The 16,447-nt window shown below is 47.9% G+C and overlaps 1 protein-coding gene across 1 annotated transcript in view; it reads right to left on the reverse strand.

Moving 5' to 3' along the window:
• SLC6A4 (solute carrier family 6 member 4) overlaps nt 1-16,447 on the reverse strand; it is a 31,732-nt gene that overhangs the window by 9,877 nt on the left and 5,408 nt on the right. Inside the window, exons 2-11 of the mRNA XM_019650550.1 lie at nt 9,520-9,973; nt 7,193-7,327; nt 6,526-6,745; nt 5,509-5,647; nt 4,824-4,958; nt 4,357-4,460; nt 2,419-2,546; nt 2,040-2,152; nt 1,243-1,374; nt 82-181 (exon numbers count right to left, since the gene is read on the reverse strand). Of these exons, the coding sequence (XP_019506095.1) occupies nt 82-181; nt 1,243-1,374; nt 2,040-2,152; nt 2,419-2,546; nt 4,357-4,460; nt 4,824-4,958; nt 5,509-5,647; nt 6,526-6,745; nt 7,193-7,327; nt 9,520-9,862 (1,549 nt within the window). The 5' untranslated portion in view covers nt 9,863-9,973. The remainder of the gene's footprint in view (nt 1-81; nt 182-1,242; nt 1,375-2,039; nt 2,153-2,418; nt 2,547-4,356; nt 4,461-4,823; nt 4,959-5,508; nt 5,648-6,525; nt 6,746-7,192; nt 7,328-9,519; nt 9,974-16,447) is intronic.

Below are 16,447 nucleotides of genomic sequence, written 5' to 3' on the forward strand. Positions count from 1 at the left end.
CTTGTACACTGCCCTGCCCTTTGATAAAATCAGCCGATCTCTGTTCTGGTGGCTACGGGCTGGTGGAAGGAGATATCTTACCATAGAACCAATGCACAGCGACTGCTTCTATCAGCACGACGGTGAGCACTGCGGGCCCCGTGGCATACTCCTCCAGCAGCTTCACCACATAGGCCCCTCCCTGGAAATGAGATCACGAACCTCGTTAAGGGCCCTCTGAGGCACTGCCTCCTTTTTATGAGAGGGGCCAAAAGAAGCTTCTGAACTTAGGATAAGTCTGGAAAATTCCCACCTTGGACCTCATATAAGTATCCCAGAGCCTGCCTCTTGGACTGGCTTTGTCAGAGCGGGCCAGATTTCATTCCATGAGAAGCCTCTTCCCTCTCTATGGAACAATCTCTTCATGTTTCCTCTCACCACTAAGCTTTACGGAAACAAACTCAAAACGGCCTCTGGATTTATTTTCAACTTTCTTCAATTTACTGAACATCTACTGCATTCTCTACCTTGGTGAATCTGGCCCCTAAAAACTGAATCTGAGAGAGTCTACAATACCAGACACACTGAGCACGTTGGTCACGGTTTTGCCCTTAGTCCTAATTCACAAATCCCTTGGATCTTTGCTCAGGGCCCCTGAGCTCCACAGTCATTGGGGTCATGGCTTGCAGAGGCATATCTGCAAAACCTGCCTTCAGTCAGGAGGACACAAGCCTAAGATGCCTGTGGGTACTATCTGATGCCTGTTTTACAGTTTTACAGTATTTCCTTCAGCTAAAAAATAAATAAAAATAAAAAATAAATCACCAGAGACGGTCTGACTCCTTCACCACTGAAAGTTCTCTGGAGAAGACAGTGACATTACAAACTTGAGACGCTAGCCTCCAGATATTCTGCATATCAGAACATCAGGGCAATATTCCCATGAAAGCAGACCTACAAACTGGAAATAAACTGGAAAAGCAATTCTTAGTTTTTCTCCCGATATTCTGCCTGAAATCTAGTTGGATCTACTGTAAAATGCTAAGAGCTTCCAGGTACCGTGCACAGATTCTACAGACACCACCAGAAACAACTTTTTTTTCTCTGATCCTTGATGACAAACTTTTTTATAAGCAGTGACAACCCCTCTCCCTTTGGCCCCAAAGCCAGGGCACTCTGAGGGATGGAAGGCAGGAAACAGCTTCTGTGGCATTCTGTTTCCCTAGGGGAGGCTGACTCAAAGCTGAGGGTTGCAGTACTCACAAAAGTCAGGGTTACCAGGGACCCCAAGAAGCAGGTAACGACCACACCGAGGACTAACAACTCCCGGCGCTTGGCCCAGATGTGCGGAAACTCATCCAGCACGGCCGTGATCACTCCCTCCAAGCCTGCAAACTGAGAGGGACACACAAACGGTCACAGGAGGCTTTGGGACAACTCTGTTATCTCCTAGGACAGTGAACAGGAAGGAAGGGTGAAGGCTGCCGAGTGATCAAGGTGATTCATGACCAGCTCCCCCTACACACCAGCCTTCATTGGAAATCTGTTTCCACTGTTTTACACTGTCATTTAGAACCCATCCTTAAGGACAGCAAAGAAAGAAAACACAGACAGGACTTCTTTATGTGAGGTCTCTTGGGGAGACCTTGATGACACCAGAGACGCCAACTCAAAGCTGAGACTCATTCCACACGACTAAGTGCAAGGCACGGGGCTGAGCTGGGTGGTAGGGCACTGAGACACAAGAGTGACTTTGCCCTGGCCTGTAGGGGCTGCTGTCTGGTCAAGGCACCGTGCACAATAATAACCGTTCACATATGCTGAGTCCCTAGTCTGTGTGCCAGGCATTAGCTCATTGATGTAATGAAGGGTGGGAAGCACAGTCCACGAGGAGTGACAAAGGGCTGGGGAGCATCAGGAGGGAGCAGCCAACACCCCTGGGGTGACCGGGATGGGAGGGAATGGGCACAGCTTCTTCCTTCTCCTCCCCTTTCTCCTCCCCTCCTCTCCTCCTCCTCTTCCTACTGTCCACAGCCCGATTTCCCTCCCCATTCACTCACCGTGCTATCCAAGCCCAGTGTGATTAACATCAAGAAGAAGATGATGGCAAAGAACGTGGACGCCGGCATGTTAGCTATGGCTTCTGCATACGTGATGAAGAGGAGGCTGGGGCCTGAGACAGAGGGGTAGAGGGGAGGAGCCCAGAGTCTGTTCAAGGCCCCGATCCTGGGTACCAAGGGAGCTGCCCCATCCCCACCATGGCCTGAACGCATGGAAAGGGTTGAGATCGCCAAGGCAGTTAAGTATCTCTAAAACCTTTGAAACATTTCAAAGGAACATTTAGAAATAATTCAGAAGTTAACTATGGAAAAGATCCACAGAGCAGCAAAGCAATTCAGTGGGAGCCAGGGATCTACACAGAACCTGAGGTCTTCCTACCTGCATCTTTGGCTACCTCGGACACATCTTCATTCCTCATCTCAGCCATATACCCGAGCACCGTGAAGATGACAAATCCCGAAACGAAGCTCGTCATGCAGTTCACCACACTGGTCACCAGGGCATCTCTGGAGCAAAAAAACCAAAGGGGCTGAGACATTTCCAAGTCAGCTCTAAGGAGCACCTGTCTCCAGCCAAGCCCGGGGTGAGCAGGCTCAGCTCCCACGGACTTCAAGCTTGTCCTGATGTCCCTTCCCAGAGCTCAGCCTCTTAGACTGGTTGGATCAGCCTGGATGCACATCACCACCACACACAGCACGGGAGGACAGCAGGTCAGGAGAGGTTTTATTTTAAGAGATAGTCCTGGTGTGAACCAGCACGACACAGACCTCCTGGTTTCAAACAAGGCTTGGGGTAGGGCCAGGCAGAGGCCTTGGCCTCACATTTGTGAAGTCCTCAGATTTAGATTTTTGACGTTCTGTTCAAATGAGGTTACAACTGCCACAGAGATATCCTGACATTTCTTAAAAAGACCTCATCCTACCACTTCCAGCTGGTGTCCCAAGGCAAGGCCATATGGCTTAGGGTGCATGTGAATTCCGCTTTTTAAAAAAACAAATTCTGGGGCGGCTGGTTAGCTCAGTTGGTTAGAGTGCAGTGCTCATAACACCAAGGTTGCTAGTTTGATCTCCACATGGGCCACTGAGCTGCGCCCTCCACAACTAGATTGAAACAGCTTGACTTGGAGCTGATTGGTTCCGGAAAAACATTGTTCTCCAATTAAAAAAAAATTTTTTAAATAAATAAATATTTTTTTAAAATTAAAAAGTATACAATATAAAACTATCAAATGAGAACTTATTTCAAACATAAAAAAATTTAAAATAAACAGATAAATAAAAAATAAATAAATTCTGTAACTATCTTATGAATAGCATGATTAGATTGCTGGACATTGTAATCTGTGATGGAACATAAAAAAATGTTAACTCTAAAGAGGAGTGATATTCAAATCATAATTAATTGGTACAGCACTCTCTGATTTGTCAAAAGTTGTAAAATGACGTTTTTGCCACCAAATTATGGCATTTGTCTTGGTCAAAAGAGTTCAATCATTATGCTTTCTGTGTATATATACATAAACAAATTACCACATTATAATTTTTGTTGAACACAGTAAGTCAAATATAAACATTTAATGTCTATTGCAATTTTTGTAAACCTCCTTTGGAATTGCTTAATTAATTTTTTTTAATTTTTATTGGGGAATTGGGGGATGGGAACAGTGCTGGGGAATTGGGGGAAGGGGAACAGAAAAGTTGCTGTCCTTTTGTTCTTCAGTCTAGTTGTGGAGGACGTTGCTTCACTGGCCCAAGTTGGCACCATCATTGCGCTCTTCCCAGGCGAGGCAGATCAGTCACTGGCTTCTGGATGGCCACTCATACTGGCTGCTGGCTACATATGGTAGCCCATGGCAACCCACTGCAGCAGGGACTGCAGACTACACCGTCGCCGGCAACTCGCGGCAGCCCAGCTCCAGGTTGAGCTGTTGTTCAGCATCTTAGCTGTGGAGGGCAGTGTCACTGGCCCTCATATGTGGGATCTGAACCGAGGCCCTCTGGCATCCCAAGCCAGCTCTTAACCATTGTGCCACTCGGCCAGCTCTAATTTTTTTATATACAGAGAGATTCTCACAAAACGGTAGTGGCCTGGGGCCTCTCTCAACCCCCGAGTGGCCCGGGTAAGGCTACAGTTCGGGTGGGTGCTCTGGCCATGGATGAGTTGGTCAGGGACCCGGGACACCCCTGAGGGTCAGAGTGTCAACATGGCTTGAGCCCGGACAGGTTTGAAGCCATCGGTTCCATCACTTTCCTCCAGACCAGCTGACTTACACTCCCCCCACTTTCCAGCTTTGCTTGGGGAGCCCCTGATACTCACTGATAACAGTTGTTGTTGAATTTGTTGTAGCTAGCAAAAGCCAGTAGGACCCCGAAGCCGGGACCAAGAGAGAAGAAGATCTGAGCGGCAGCATCTACCCACACCTAGAACATAGCGGAGGTAAGGGGAAGGGAGGAGACCTGAGCCAACGCTGGGTACCAGCAGGGCCAGCATCCTCATGCTTCCACATAGCTACGTGCAGACATGAAAAACCAGCTCTCAAGGCTCATTCCAGGGATGGCCACATACCAAGTGCAAACAACTGTGATTTCTCTTCCTATCATGTAGGCATAAACAAACCCAGTGGCCTCGACTGTACTTTTCATGCTTGTAGTTCTGGTTTTAAAGCATCATGGCAGATATGCCATTGAACCCAAATTTCCATTGTTCCTACTGTCCTATTCAGAGCACTAGCTTCAGTTAGTAAAATGACAGATAGGCATACACCGTTTTCCTCATCGTCTTACCCCTGTCTCCAGGAGTTTCTGCCAGTTGGGTTTCAGGTAGAAGACAACACCTCTCCAGGCTCCAGGGAGGGTGGCCCCTCTCACCAGCAGGACCAAAAGGATGATGTAAGGGAAGGTGGCTGTCACCCATACCACCTATGAGAAAGGAAACACAGGTTATCACCATGTGGACAGTGGTGTCTTTCATTCTTGAAAACCTCCAAGAAAGGAGGTCTACCTCTTTTTTTCCCTGTAATGTTAGGAGACAGGGTGGTGTGGCAGAAAAATCACAGCCTTTAGAATCAAACAGGGATCTGATTCACTGGCTGCTGGTACTAACTACTTCTAAACCCACTCCCCATCTGTGAAATGGGGAAAATATCGAGCTGGAGACAACCAAGTAGTAGGCAGTGTATATAAAGCAATGAACAGGGTCCACAATGGGTTTTCAATAAATGATTGCCACTATTATTAATGGTGACACTACCTGTGGGTTAAAGGAATTAAAAAAAATTATTTGATGGTCCTTGGGATGGGCCCATTTCTAGAATTTTCTAACAGATTTGGCAAAGAGAGATTGAGATTGAGTGGAATATGTTTGATGTTGAAGGAAGTAATGTCCCCTTGTCGGGGCTACAAAGTTCGGAGTTTGAGATCCTCTGGGGCTCCTTGGCAGGCCTGGGTCAGCAGCCAGAGTCCTCCTCACCTTGCCAGATGTTTTGACACCTTTCCAGATGCTAAAGTAGATAACAGTGAAGATCAGCATGATGCAGAGGGCAAGCTGCCAGCTGATGCCCCCCAGGTCCTGAAGTCCCTTTGACCGGTGGATCTGTAGGACATGGCGCCTGGAGTCAAAGAAAAAAAAGAGTCCGTGAGATGGTCTGAACAGTGACCTGAGCATAGTGTTGGTGAAGCCTCTAGGAGAGTGCCAAGAGAAGAAATGGACGCTGTGATGCAAGGGCCACGTGGTCCCTAAACATCTGGGAGAGCTGGGATTGGCTCTGCCCATCCTGAAGGAGAGAGCAGCACATTCAGGCAACAGACCCTGGGAAGGGCGCTCTGCCCAAAGGCAGACTTCCAGGTCTCTCCTTTCCTGGCTGGGGCTTGAGCAACCAGGAAACATGGCCAACATGACTGGCTTTTGGGTTCACGTGGATTTGTATATGTGGGTAGTGGACCCCTTCCCCACCCCCAAATAGCTCTCCCTTTGGGTTGCCATTGCCTGAAATTCCAGCATTACAGAATACTACGTACTCCAGGAATCATCTTCCAAAAGGTAGATCCCACTTATGAAGTGGACGCATGAAACCAGGAACCATGTGAATAGTTTCAAACTACTGACGGGTTCAGAGGCTTTGCTTCCATGACACTGAGAGGCTGAGTGGAGGGCCCAGAAAGAAGGGCGGTTTTAGAGCAGGGGAGTAATTTTGGAATGTGAAGGTAGGAATCATCCTGGACATGTTGGGGCCATCTGACATGGCACCAGAAAGGATGGGATGGCACAGAGGGCCAGGGTATGGAACACCCAACTCTAAATCCAGCCTGGGGCCAGCCCCGTCCCTCCCTCCCTCACTCACATTGACCCCCCTCACCCTAACAGCTTTCTCTCTCAGAAATCCAGGTGACAAGCCCCTGCTCCCCGCCTCCCTCCTAAGAAGCCAACACCCCAGGGGTATGGCCTGCCTGCCCCCAACAGGCCTCCCCCTCACTTACAGGCACTTACGTGTAAAACTCCTCTGCAGGGGACGTGGAGTGGGGCGTCCAGGTGACGTTGTCCTCGGAGAAGTAATTGGTGCAGTTGCCGGTGTTCCAGGGGTTCTTGCAGCTGGTCCAGGGCAGCTGGTCAGTGAAGGAGGAGATGAGGTAGTACAGCGCCCAGGCCATGATAGTGTTGTAGTAGGAGGCGATGTAAAAGGCAATGATGCAGATGGCGTAACCGATCCCTGGGAGAGAGGGTGAGGGAGGCCAATTGGAAAAGGCGGCCGATGGTGAAAGGCTGAAACAGGGCACTGGTGGGCACTACAGCCAGGGGAGGGGGAACGAAGGGGCTGCCATTCACTTCATTCCCCGAAGACTCTGGGAGATGGCGGAAAAGTGACAATGTGGTCAACGCCTTCTGTGTATTTGCAAGGTTACATGTTGCAGAAAATGTGTGTGTATGCTGTTAATGCACTTGGTTTTCTATTTGGTTTGCTGTTAATTGCCATGTATTATTTCACTTCAACAATCTCACACCGCTGGAGCAGTCAAAACCTTAATTACTGTACTCAAGTTATCTCCCAGGATTGCCTAAGGCGGAACTGATTGCAGAAGGTCACCCACTCCCACCCACTGATGGAAATCACCACGTCCATAGAAAACCTACCCACTCACCCAAGCCTTCCAGTTACCTTTGAAAATCGGACAGATTTTCCTCCATATTGAAATGCATCCATTTCGGTGGTACTGGCCCAGCACAAGCTCCATGTAGAAAAGTGGGATCCCCCCAAAGATGGCCATGATGGTGTAGGGGAGGAGGAACGCCCCTGAGGCAGATGAAAGACAATTTCACTCCCTGCCCATATCTGTCCCAGGACGGCCCAACTTAATCTGGACACTAGGGATCACACCGAGAATCACAGAGCATTTGATGCTTGAGCGTCACGAATCTCCTCTGTGCTGAGGGACCTCACACTGTGCTTCCCTGGTCTTGGTACTTTGTCAGAAGCAGTCGTAGACACAGCTCCACAGCAAAAGCGAGGTTTTGGAGGAGGTAGCGAGGAAATGGAAAGAAAGCTGAGTTTGGGAGTCAACAGAACAGGCCCTGGGACCAGTGCCACTTCTAACTGCCTGGAGGACCCTGGGCCACTTCTCCCCTCTGAGTATGTCCTCCCCTATAAAATGACAGGGTTGAGGAGAGCTGAAGTTCCCAAACAGTCATGCATCACAATCACTGGTGAACAGAAGCTCCAGGAATGGGTATCACAGGAAAAATTTTAAGCTCCCCAGGTGATTCTAATGCAACCAGTACATGGACCAGCATTTGAGACCCTTGGAACAGATCTGTGACAACCTGCACAACAGCTGCAATAATCTACGAATCTCGGAATTAGTATCTTTGTTCATCTGTATTATCCTTGGCTCCAAACACTTGATTATTGACGTTTGGCTGTTTTCCATAATTCCATGGAGCCAGAATGCCCCCTCCTGAGCCACTTTTGCAGGGGGGGGGGGAGGGGGCAGAAAAGGGTAGTTGATCCCAGACTGAGCAAGGGTGGGGCTTCTGCATCTCTGGCAATGCTTGTGTCTCCTGGTTCTCATGGCTGAGGCAGATTTTGGAAATGCTAAGTAGGGGATCAGTACCCTGCAGCCTGAGTGTTAGCCCACTGGATGGGTCAGCTGTGATTTTCCCCAATAACCTTCCCTCCCGTAAAGTGCTATGAACCTGGAAGCCTGAAGTCAGGGCAGCTCAGAAAGGTCCTGCCTAACTTAGAATCACACTGGGGAAATCTGGACTGAGAATAAGAACCACGTTGTGTTCTCAGGGTGGCATTGGTCCAAAGAGTTTGCTTGCCTGGCTTTACCGTAGGGAGTGAGTGTAGGGGAAATGACACCGGTGACCCAGCCCCTTACATAATGCTCAGGCTAAAGGTGAGATCTCCCAAGCTGGAGATAAGGCGATTGGAACGCTCCTCCCAGGCAGGGAGCGCTGGGCTTCCCGCACCCCACCCCCCACTTCAGAACCAAACTGCCTTTGCAGCTGCATGGACCATGGCCCTTAAAAGCAGTAAATCCAGGCAACTCTGTGTCAGGCCATAGAGGAAATGTTGGGGAACACAAATGAATTATCCCCCAAACCTCATTTTAGCTACCCTCCCAAATCTATTGCCAGAGCTCCTGTCGGAATAAATATCGGCTGATTTGACTCCCATCTCTCGTCCTTTTCTTATTCTGATAGCAAGTCCAATGTCAGCACAGAGCCCCCATACCTATGCACTCCTCTCTCTTACTCTACTCTCTGGGGCTCCCATATGCATGCCTACAGTCAGCTACTATTTTTCATAATCAACTAGTTAACTGCCCTGGAGGCGGTGGGGATAGAAAGAGGAAAAAGCAATAGTCTCTGGCATCAAAAATCGAACACTCTTGTAGGAGCTATAAGGTCCATCCACTCAGAGTTTGGGATTGACATTAGTGTCAGGCTGGGGCTGGGTTCACTCTAGATCATGCCCAGACTGTCACTTAAGACTCCGGACCTGAGCCGACACCCTTCTCTGACTTCACACAGGTCCAAAGGCCCAGGAGGATCTGGCACCCTGGAGCTACCTTCCAATTTGTCGTCACACAGAACTACCCTCTCTGGATGCTTCTGAGCAGAACCTGCCAGCAGGAGTGAAAGAGCTCAACACAATGCTGCTGGTCATCCCTCGATGGTTGGTGAGTGGAGCTTGGACAACGCAGGGATGAAAAGGCGGTTCTTCAGCAAATGGGGCACTAATGATGCTGAAAATAGGCTGAGGTCTGCTTTGGGAGATTTCACCTAACGTCATAACCCAAAAGCCTCCGACATGCTGACTTAAAGTGTTGGCTTACTGGCGATTTATCTTTTAGATAAGTTTCAAAGTCTAAGCAATCATGTTCCCAGATTCATATCAGTTAAACAAGACAGAAAAGACATGATTTATCCTCTGACCTCCCAAGAGGCTGTACAGGCCACCCCCGGGCCCGTGATACTGACCCCCTCCATTCTGGTAACATATGTAGGGAAAGCGCCAGACGTTGCCCAGGTCCACGGCGTAGCCAATTACCGACAGGAGGAAATCCACCTTCTTGCCCCAGGTCTCCCGTTCCCCTTGATGAACCTCAGCCACTAGGACCGCGGTGGCAGCTGGGTCGGAGTGCTGAGTGCAATCTCCTGCACTGGGGCTTGGTGCCACTGAGTACCCATTGGAGATTTGGCCGGATTCCTCCTTGTCCCCAGGTGTGGGGACACCCTTCTGTAGAATTCCATTTTCCTGACAATCTTCTCCATCCTTACACACCGACAGCTCCTTCCGGGAATTTAACGGTGTGGTCTCCATCCTGCTGGCTAGTAGGTGATACTGACGCCCATCTGCCGAAGACCGGAACTGAATTCTTAGTGCAGGATCTGTGGGTGTCCTCGGAGCTTTATATCAATGGGGTTGAGAGCTCTGTTGGAGAGGCACACAGAGAAAGGAGAATGGAAATTAGGCATTTTACAAGTAAAATGGGATGACAAAGCTAATGGGATGACAAAGGCATCTGTTAAAATGTGAGACACCCGATTTGCTATATGAGAGTCGATAAAATCAACTACATTGTTCAACCTATAGAAGGCATCAAACCACAATCAAGTAATTTAAAGAGGAAAAAAAAAGAACAACAGCAAATAGATGGCAAATCGCCAAGCTCCGGCACAGGCTCTTTAAGAACAAAGTACTAACTTCACATTGGAATCTAATGCCAGAGTTTACCAGTAACTCAGAAGAATGTGAGACGAGGGCTCTCTTCAACCAAGCTTCTCAGAGCACTTACTTTGTCCTAGATGTTGTGCTGGGAAAAGAATAACACATAAAGAGGCCGTTTCAGCCTGCAAGTAGATAAGGACAGAACTCTCCATCATTTAAGCTGAACGTCCACAGTATATTTTATGCACACTATAGATGTGACTTAAAAAGGGAAACAGCAGAGGATAGAAGGGGAAAGGCCACGTTGTGTGAGAAACCCTTAGCTCCTTAGCTGAGGACTTTTCAGTTCCCCTGTAGCCCAGCTCTTAGAAGCCTTTGGGCAGCTTTAGCTGCTTCCAGCTGTGTCTAGTCCATCTGTGCTTCTCTTTTCTGTGTTCCCATTACACCTCTGCATGTCCAACTGGGCCTTACACTGCTTGCTGCTCACCATTCATTCTTCTTGCCACGCCACAGCAACTCCTGTGGCTAATCCACTCGTTATTCTGCAACAGTAACAGGCAGAGGCTCCTCTCATCCACACCAGAAGAGCCAGGGAGAAGAGCACAGAGGTTAGCGATACCGGCATGGCTGGTGTCTCTGTTCCCATGCGCCACAGTTGGGAGTGCTGGCCCAGGGCTGCAGAGCCCTCATATCACTGCTGTGGACTGGGGAGCAAGGACATTGGCTCAGCTCGCTCTCCTTGGGACTGAGGTCTGAGAGACGTCAAACATGGGGTAAAAATCCGAGCCCTTTTGGACTTTAAACCCATGGCCTGTTATAAAGTAGTAAGCAACCTAAACCTTTTCGCTAACTTCATTTCTTCTGGGCCTGAACTTTTCAAACTTCTGAAATAGTCAGAGAGTTGAAACCATGTTTCTGCTTAGCTCAGATCACATACCTTTCCAGGAAAAGGCATCCTGGATGACAGCTACCACTGTTCTCACCTGTAAAGCTCTGATCCTAACCTTGCAAATCCAACAGTTGGAGGACGGCTAGGAATTGATAGCTAATAAAAATGGCGGTGTATGCATCCTACCTACTTGGGGCTTTCAGTTATTATAACTTAACTATCCACACATAGAAATGGGAAGATAAAAACGTAATTAGTGAAAAATGAGAACACAAAGTAGTAGATTAACACTGATGACTGTGTACATAAATATTGGGAAGGATTAGACAGGAATACCATGGGACACACATAATTGGAGTTTTCTATTCGTTGGGTTCTTTTTCCTGCAAAGTAGAAATTAAACTTTTTAAAGGGAATGATTGTTGCCAAAAATATTACAGCAACAAGAGAGAAGCCAGCTCTATGGAGCTAGTGTGTGTGTGTGTGTGTGTGTGTGTGTGTGTGTGTAAGGGGGTGGCGTAGGTGTACTGGGTTCTACTTTCTCTAGCTGTTTGGTGCCCACCGTGACCCTATCCTGGGCTCAAGGATGCAGACACCACTCATAGTCGAATACGAATTTTTGACAAAGAGTGATCTAGATAAAACCCCGTTTTGCTCATCTTTATGCTGCTGCCTAGCCTCTCCCTGCTCCCCCCTCCCTGTGACATCATAGGCTTGATGAACTTTTAAAATAACCACACACATCCTCTCATCCACCATAAGTAACCATTTATGAGGCCAAGGAACTTTTTTTTAAGTTCTTTTAAATAAAATTTTTTTTTGAGAGAAGATTTCAATGTATTTAAATACACAGCTAAATTAAACCTGAACTTGGCAGTCTCTGGCTGTGTTGTTTGAAGAAGATCTCTGCACTTCCCTCCGACCTATATTAATGACATGCTTTCCACATTAAACACTGAAGAACTGGAAGACCAGATGGCAGAGATAAAGAGCTTGACTGCATGCAGCCAGATGGCACCCGCCTGACAGAGCCTACCTGCCAGTAAGGCCCCACTCCCCTAATATTCCTTTCTCCACCTTCAAAATTTCACCCAAAATTTTCTGAAGGAACGTCTTCCCATCTTCAAGACCACAACTTTCCTCTCATTTAAATGAAAGCTCAAAGAGCACATGTATCACCCAGCGTTTCTCTGGCATGTCCACTATGGTCTATGGAAGGAGGAAACGTCACCCATCTTCGAGGATATACTGGTAGGGGGAATAAGCATTTAGACATACTAGTGATTTGTCACTTTCCTGCCCCAGGAGTCGAGTGATAATAAATTTCATTTACTTTCTCCCTTGGGGCACTCTGCAGGGAAGTTGGAAAACGGTGTGTTGGTGAACTTTTGGGGGCCAATGTGTGTTCATCAGGGTCCTCAGGGGCTCAGCCTCCATGGCATCTGACCTTGATTTCTTGGCAACATCTAGAAGAATAGGACACTGTTCTCTGCTTTTGTTCTGAGCCTTACAAAGGTCTTGTTTCCTGAAATATCCCCAGCACCTTTTTTTTTTTTTTAATTTTATCAACAGGCTGAAATGACCCAAGTCATTAGAAAACTTATGAAGAGCATCTCTCATCCAACTCATGACCTCGGGTTGCCCCTCCCCAGAGGTTGGTCTCTCTCCATCCAGCTCTGCTTTCTGGGGTTCTCCTACTGTGCTCCCACTCCTGATCATAGAACCTGGTGTGCAAACAAACAAGTGACAGCCACTGGAAGCCACCAAACTGGTAGAGACGCACATCTCCTTTTCTTCAACTCACTCCTCGGTCTCTCCCAGTGAGAAGAAAACCCCTCACGGTTACTAATGGGGTCAGCGAAGAGCAGAGGGCCTGGCTTGGGCCCCTTTCTGCCTGCAGGGTGCTGCCTGTGGATTCTGGCTCCTTTCCCATTTTCCTGATTCTATAGAACACTGACCAGCTTTTTTTACTGAGACCAGCAGGTAACATTGATTGACAGCAAGCTGGCCCAGGAATATAGAAGTAAGAGTTGTTAAGAAGATTGCTTTCCAAGAATGCCCTCTGGAAATCTTTCCTTTTTAAAAGATATTTTTATCTTGCTGGGTAGAGAGATTGCAAATGAGGTCAATATTATAGCTCTGACCTCCTCCAAGCAGGCTCTGAGCTTTTCCGTCACCAGAAAAAGCTCCAGAATCCTTCCTTTGCACTTCGAACATGTGCCATTGTCCCAGGCTGAGCAGGAATAGGCCATGCATGGGTGGTGCATGTCACCCAGCTAGTTCCTTGGTAGGATGACAGCGTGACCTGTCATTGGGCAGCACAGGATGACAGTCCACTTCCTGTTCACACTCCTGCTTCCTCTGAGCCTGGGGAGTGGGCTCATTCACACACACACACACACGCACGCACGCACGCACGCACGCACGCACGCGCACCCCCCCCAGGAAAAAGGATTGTTTCTATGTAAACTTCTCTTGATCACACCTCCACTCCTCTTTCCACAAACCTTGTCTCTGTAGCCAGGGGAACCATATCTGAACAAGCATGTAATTACAGTTACAGTGATTAGCCAAGAAACCACCCAGCCCTTTGGAAAGGCCCATGATCCCACACGTCTGTTTGACGCCCATCAGCAAATTCTCAGCAGAAACAATAGAGAGATGTTACACGTTTGAGTTCACGTGTGGAGATCAAAGTGAGTTCATTTCTCAGGAAGCTCAATTTCCATTTCAAACACAACACAAAACAAAAACCAGCACAAATTATGGGTTTACCACAGAGATAAGATTAATTACAGGTCATATAGCCAAGTTGCAATTTGCATGCTCTATGTGGAGGGAGTCTAAAGGTCCCAAGACACCTACCAAGGATGATAGGAATTACAGAGATCTGGTTCCAGCTAACGTGGTAAACACCACACCTGACCCTCTGCCACAGATCAAGCCTAATTCAGCAGTGATATGCTCTATGCCTACTATGTGCTAGGTTCTTGGAGACAACGCAGGCACAGTCCTGCCTTCACGGCATTCAGGGTAGGAAAAACAACCTGAATGACGCTTAAAGAGGGAGGGGCCAGTGCTGCTGCACCTCTGCATGACCTCCAGGCAGGTTCTGAGCTTCTCCAGAAAAAGCCCCGGAAGCTTTCTTTTGCAACTTGAATGCGTGTTGTTGTCCCAGGATGCGTAGGGACTGGCCTTGGGTGGTGCCATGTAACCCTGGAGCCAGCTCCTGGGATACCTCCCATTTCTAGCTCCAAATTGCCCTCAGGCTTCAAAAGCCTTCCTTTTGTTGCCATTGCACAGCTTCTGTCACCAGGCCCTGGATTTAAGTTGATCCCGGCTCACAAGCTCCACGGTGTAAGAAGGCAGGTTCGTATTTGTCTCTGTTGAAGAGACTGCTGAGTTCTCTGAGGTGTGAGTATAGGCCACGGGGACTCCTGGCTCGCCTTTCAAACAAAATAAAGAGACTTCATGATAGCAATAAAGAGAGTAGAGAAAATCTGCTTGTGTTTTGGACTTAAGAGGTAGACGTGAACTCCACTATCACAGCCATCTCCTTGTCCAAAGAATTCTTGATATGAGACAGTCAGACAGTGTAATTTTGTGGAGAGGAATTAAATAGGCTAAAATGTTTAGGGCCATGTGGGCAGTTACCATGAGAAAGGAAAAGGGTCTCTGTCCAGAACATTCTGTGCCTGAGAGAAGGTAGCATCTAGCTTCTCTCCACACAAAGTATAAAATCTAGAGGGTTAGCCATTTGTGGTGGGCTTGAGGTCACTTCCTAGGCTGGTCAAAAGTACAATGGATTATTCATTGTGACTTTAATAAGAAGGAATGGATTTGGCCTAGATAGGCATGAATAACCCTCCTCTAGTGAATACGAACAGCCAGGCCCTCAACTAACCACCTTCCTGAGGCTTCACTGAATAGTCCCTGTGTGTCCCCAGCCCACGGCTTTCCTGTCTCACAGATCTGCACTGGAATCCCAGCTCTACCACTTACTGGCTATGTGACTTTGGGCAAGTTGCTTAGCCTCTCTGAGCTTCCATTTCCTCATGTATAAAACGGACCATTAAAATTCCCTCTTTCCTAAAGGCTGTTGTAGGAATAAAATAAAACTATGACCAATAGTTAACTCAGTGTTGGGCACATGGGACGCATCAGTAAATGACAGTAAGTTGATGCCACCACACACATGCCACCCATTCTGCTCTTCTACATCACACCCCAGTCAGGGAAACTGAGGCCCACAGGGCTAAGTGATTCACAGCGCAGCGCACGATAAGTGAGCAGCTGGGTCCTCCGTCTCCTTCTAGGGACCTTATCGGTTTGTGCTTGCTCCTCTCTATCGGTCGCTTGGAGTCCCTGGGAAACTTGTACATTGCAGAGTCCTGGGCTGCTCCCCCAGAGATTCTAATTTAAGAGATCCATGTGGGTGCTGAATTTTAACAAGCACTGCAAGTTATCAGGGCAGGTGGCCGCTAGACATGCCCAGTGCATCCCCACCCCACACCTTTGCTCCCTCTAATTACCCTGCATCCTCTGAGGCCTAGCGTGGCTTAAGTTTCTATCCACCCCTCTCCTTGAAACTTCCTCTCACCACCCCAGGCCACAATGGTCTCTCTCTACTCCATCATTCATCATTGAGTATCATGTATCATTAGTTATCTCTTCACATATATTGGCTTTGCATTCCCCTGGATGCAGGAACCATGGCTTACACATCTCTGTGCTCAATACATCATTGCACGGCTCCTAGCCCAGAGGGTCTATTTCGGGTTTCTGGGCACAGAGCCCTGGGAACCACAGCCGCCATGCTGGCTGGCTTGAGCCTCAGGTGAAACACTCCTGTCTCTTCCCCAGGGACCCACTCCCAGGAACCCTGCACCTCCTGTTCTCACTCATTGGGGAGATCTGCTGTGCATCCTGAGAGCAGAGGGAGGGCTGTTATCAACAGTAATTTTAATGGACTATGGACTGGGAAAGACTGACAGGTCTTGGATAAAGAAGAGCATGAGTTGTGTTTTTTAGACTTTGAAACAAGTGCTGGCGGGCACACCCATCAGCGGCCTGTGTTCCAAATGTTCATTTGTGAGTCGCTTGTTTGGAACTTGGAATATATTTTCTACCCACAGAAATAAATGTTGTAAATGCTGGTTATCTTCCTAAACCGGCTTACAAAATCCTAGTTTAACCGTAAAAAGACTAAAACACATAAAAGACAAGTTGTAGAAAAAAGCATTGTTAGGCACTACAAAAAGCGGGTAGGGGATGAGAATGACAATGAAACTGGTTAGAGGTTATTGATTTATTTTAACATTCTTTCTGGTTCTTGAGGAAAACTAAAT

Source organism: Hipposideros armiger, unplaced genomic scaffold (assembly GCF_001890085.2).
Source record: "Hipposideros armiger isolate ML-2016 unplaced genomic scaffold, ASM189008v1 scaffold_141, whole genome shotgun sequence".
Lineage (NCBI taxonomy): Eukaryota > Metazoa > Chordata > Mammalia > Chiroptera > Hipposideridae > Hipposideros > Hipposideros armiger.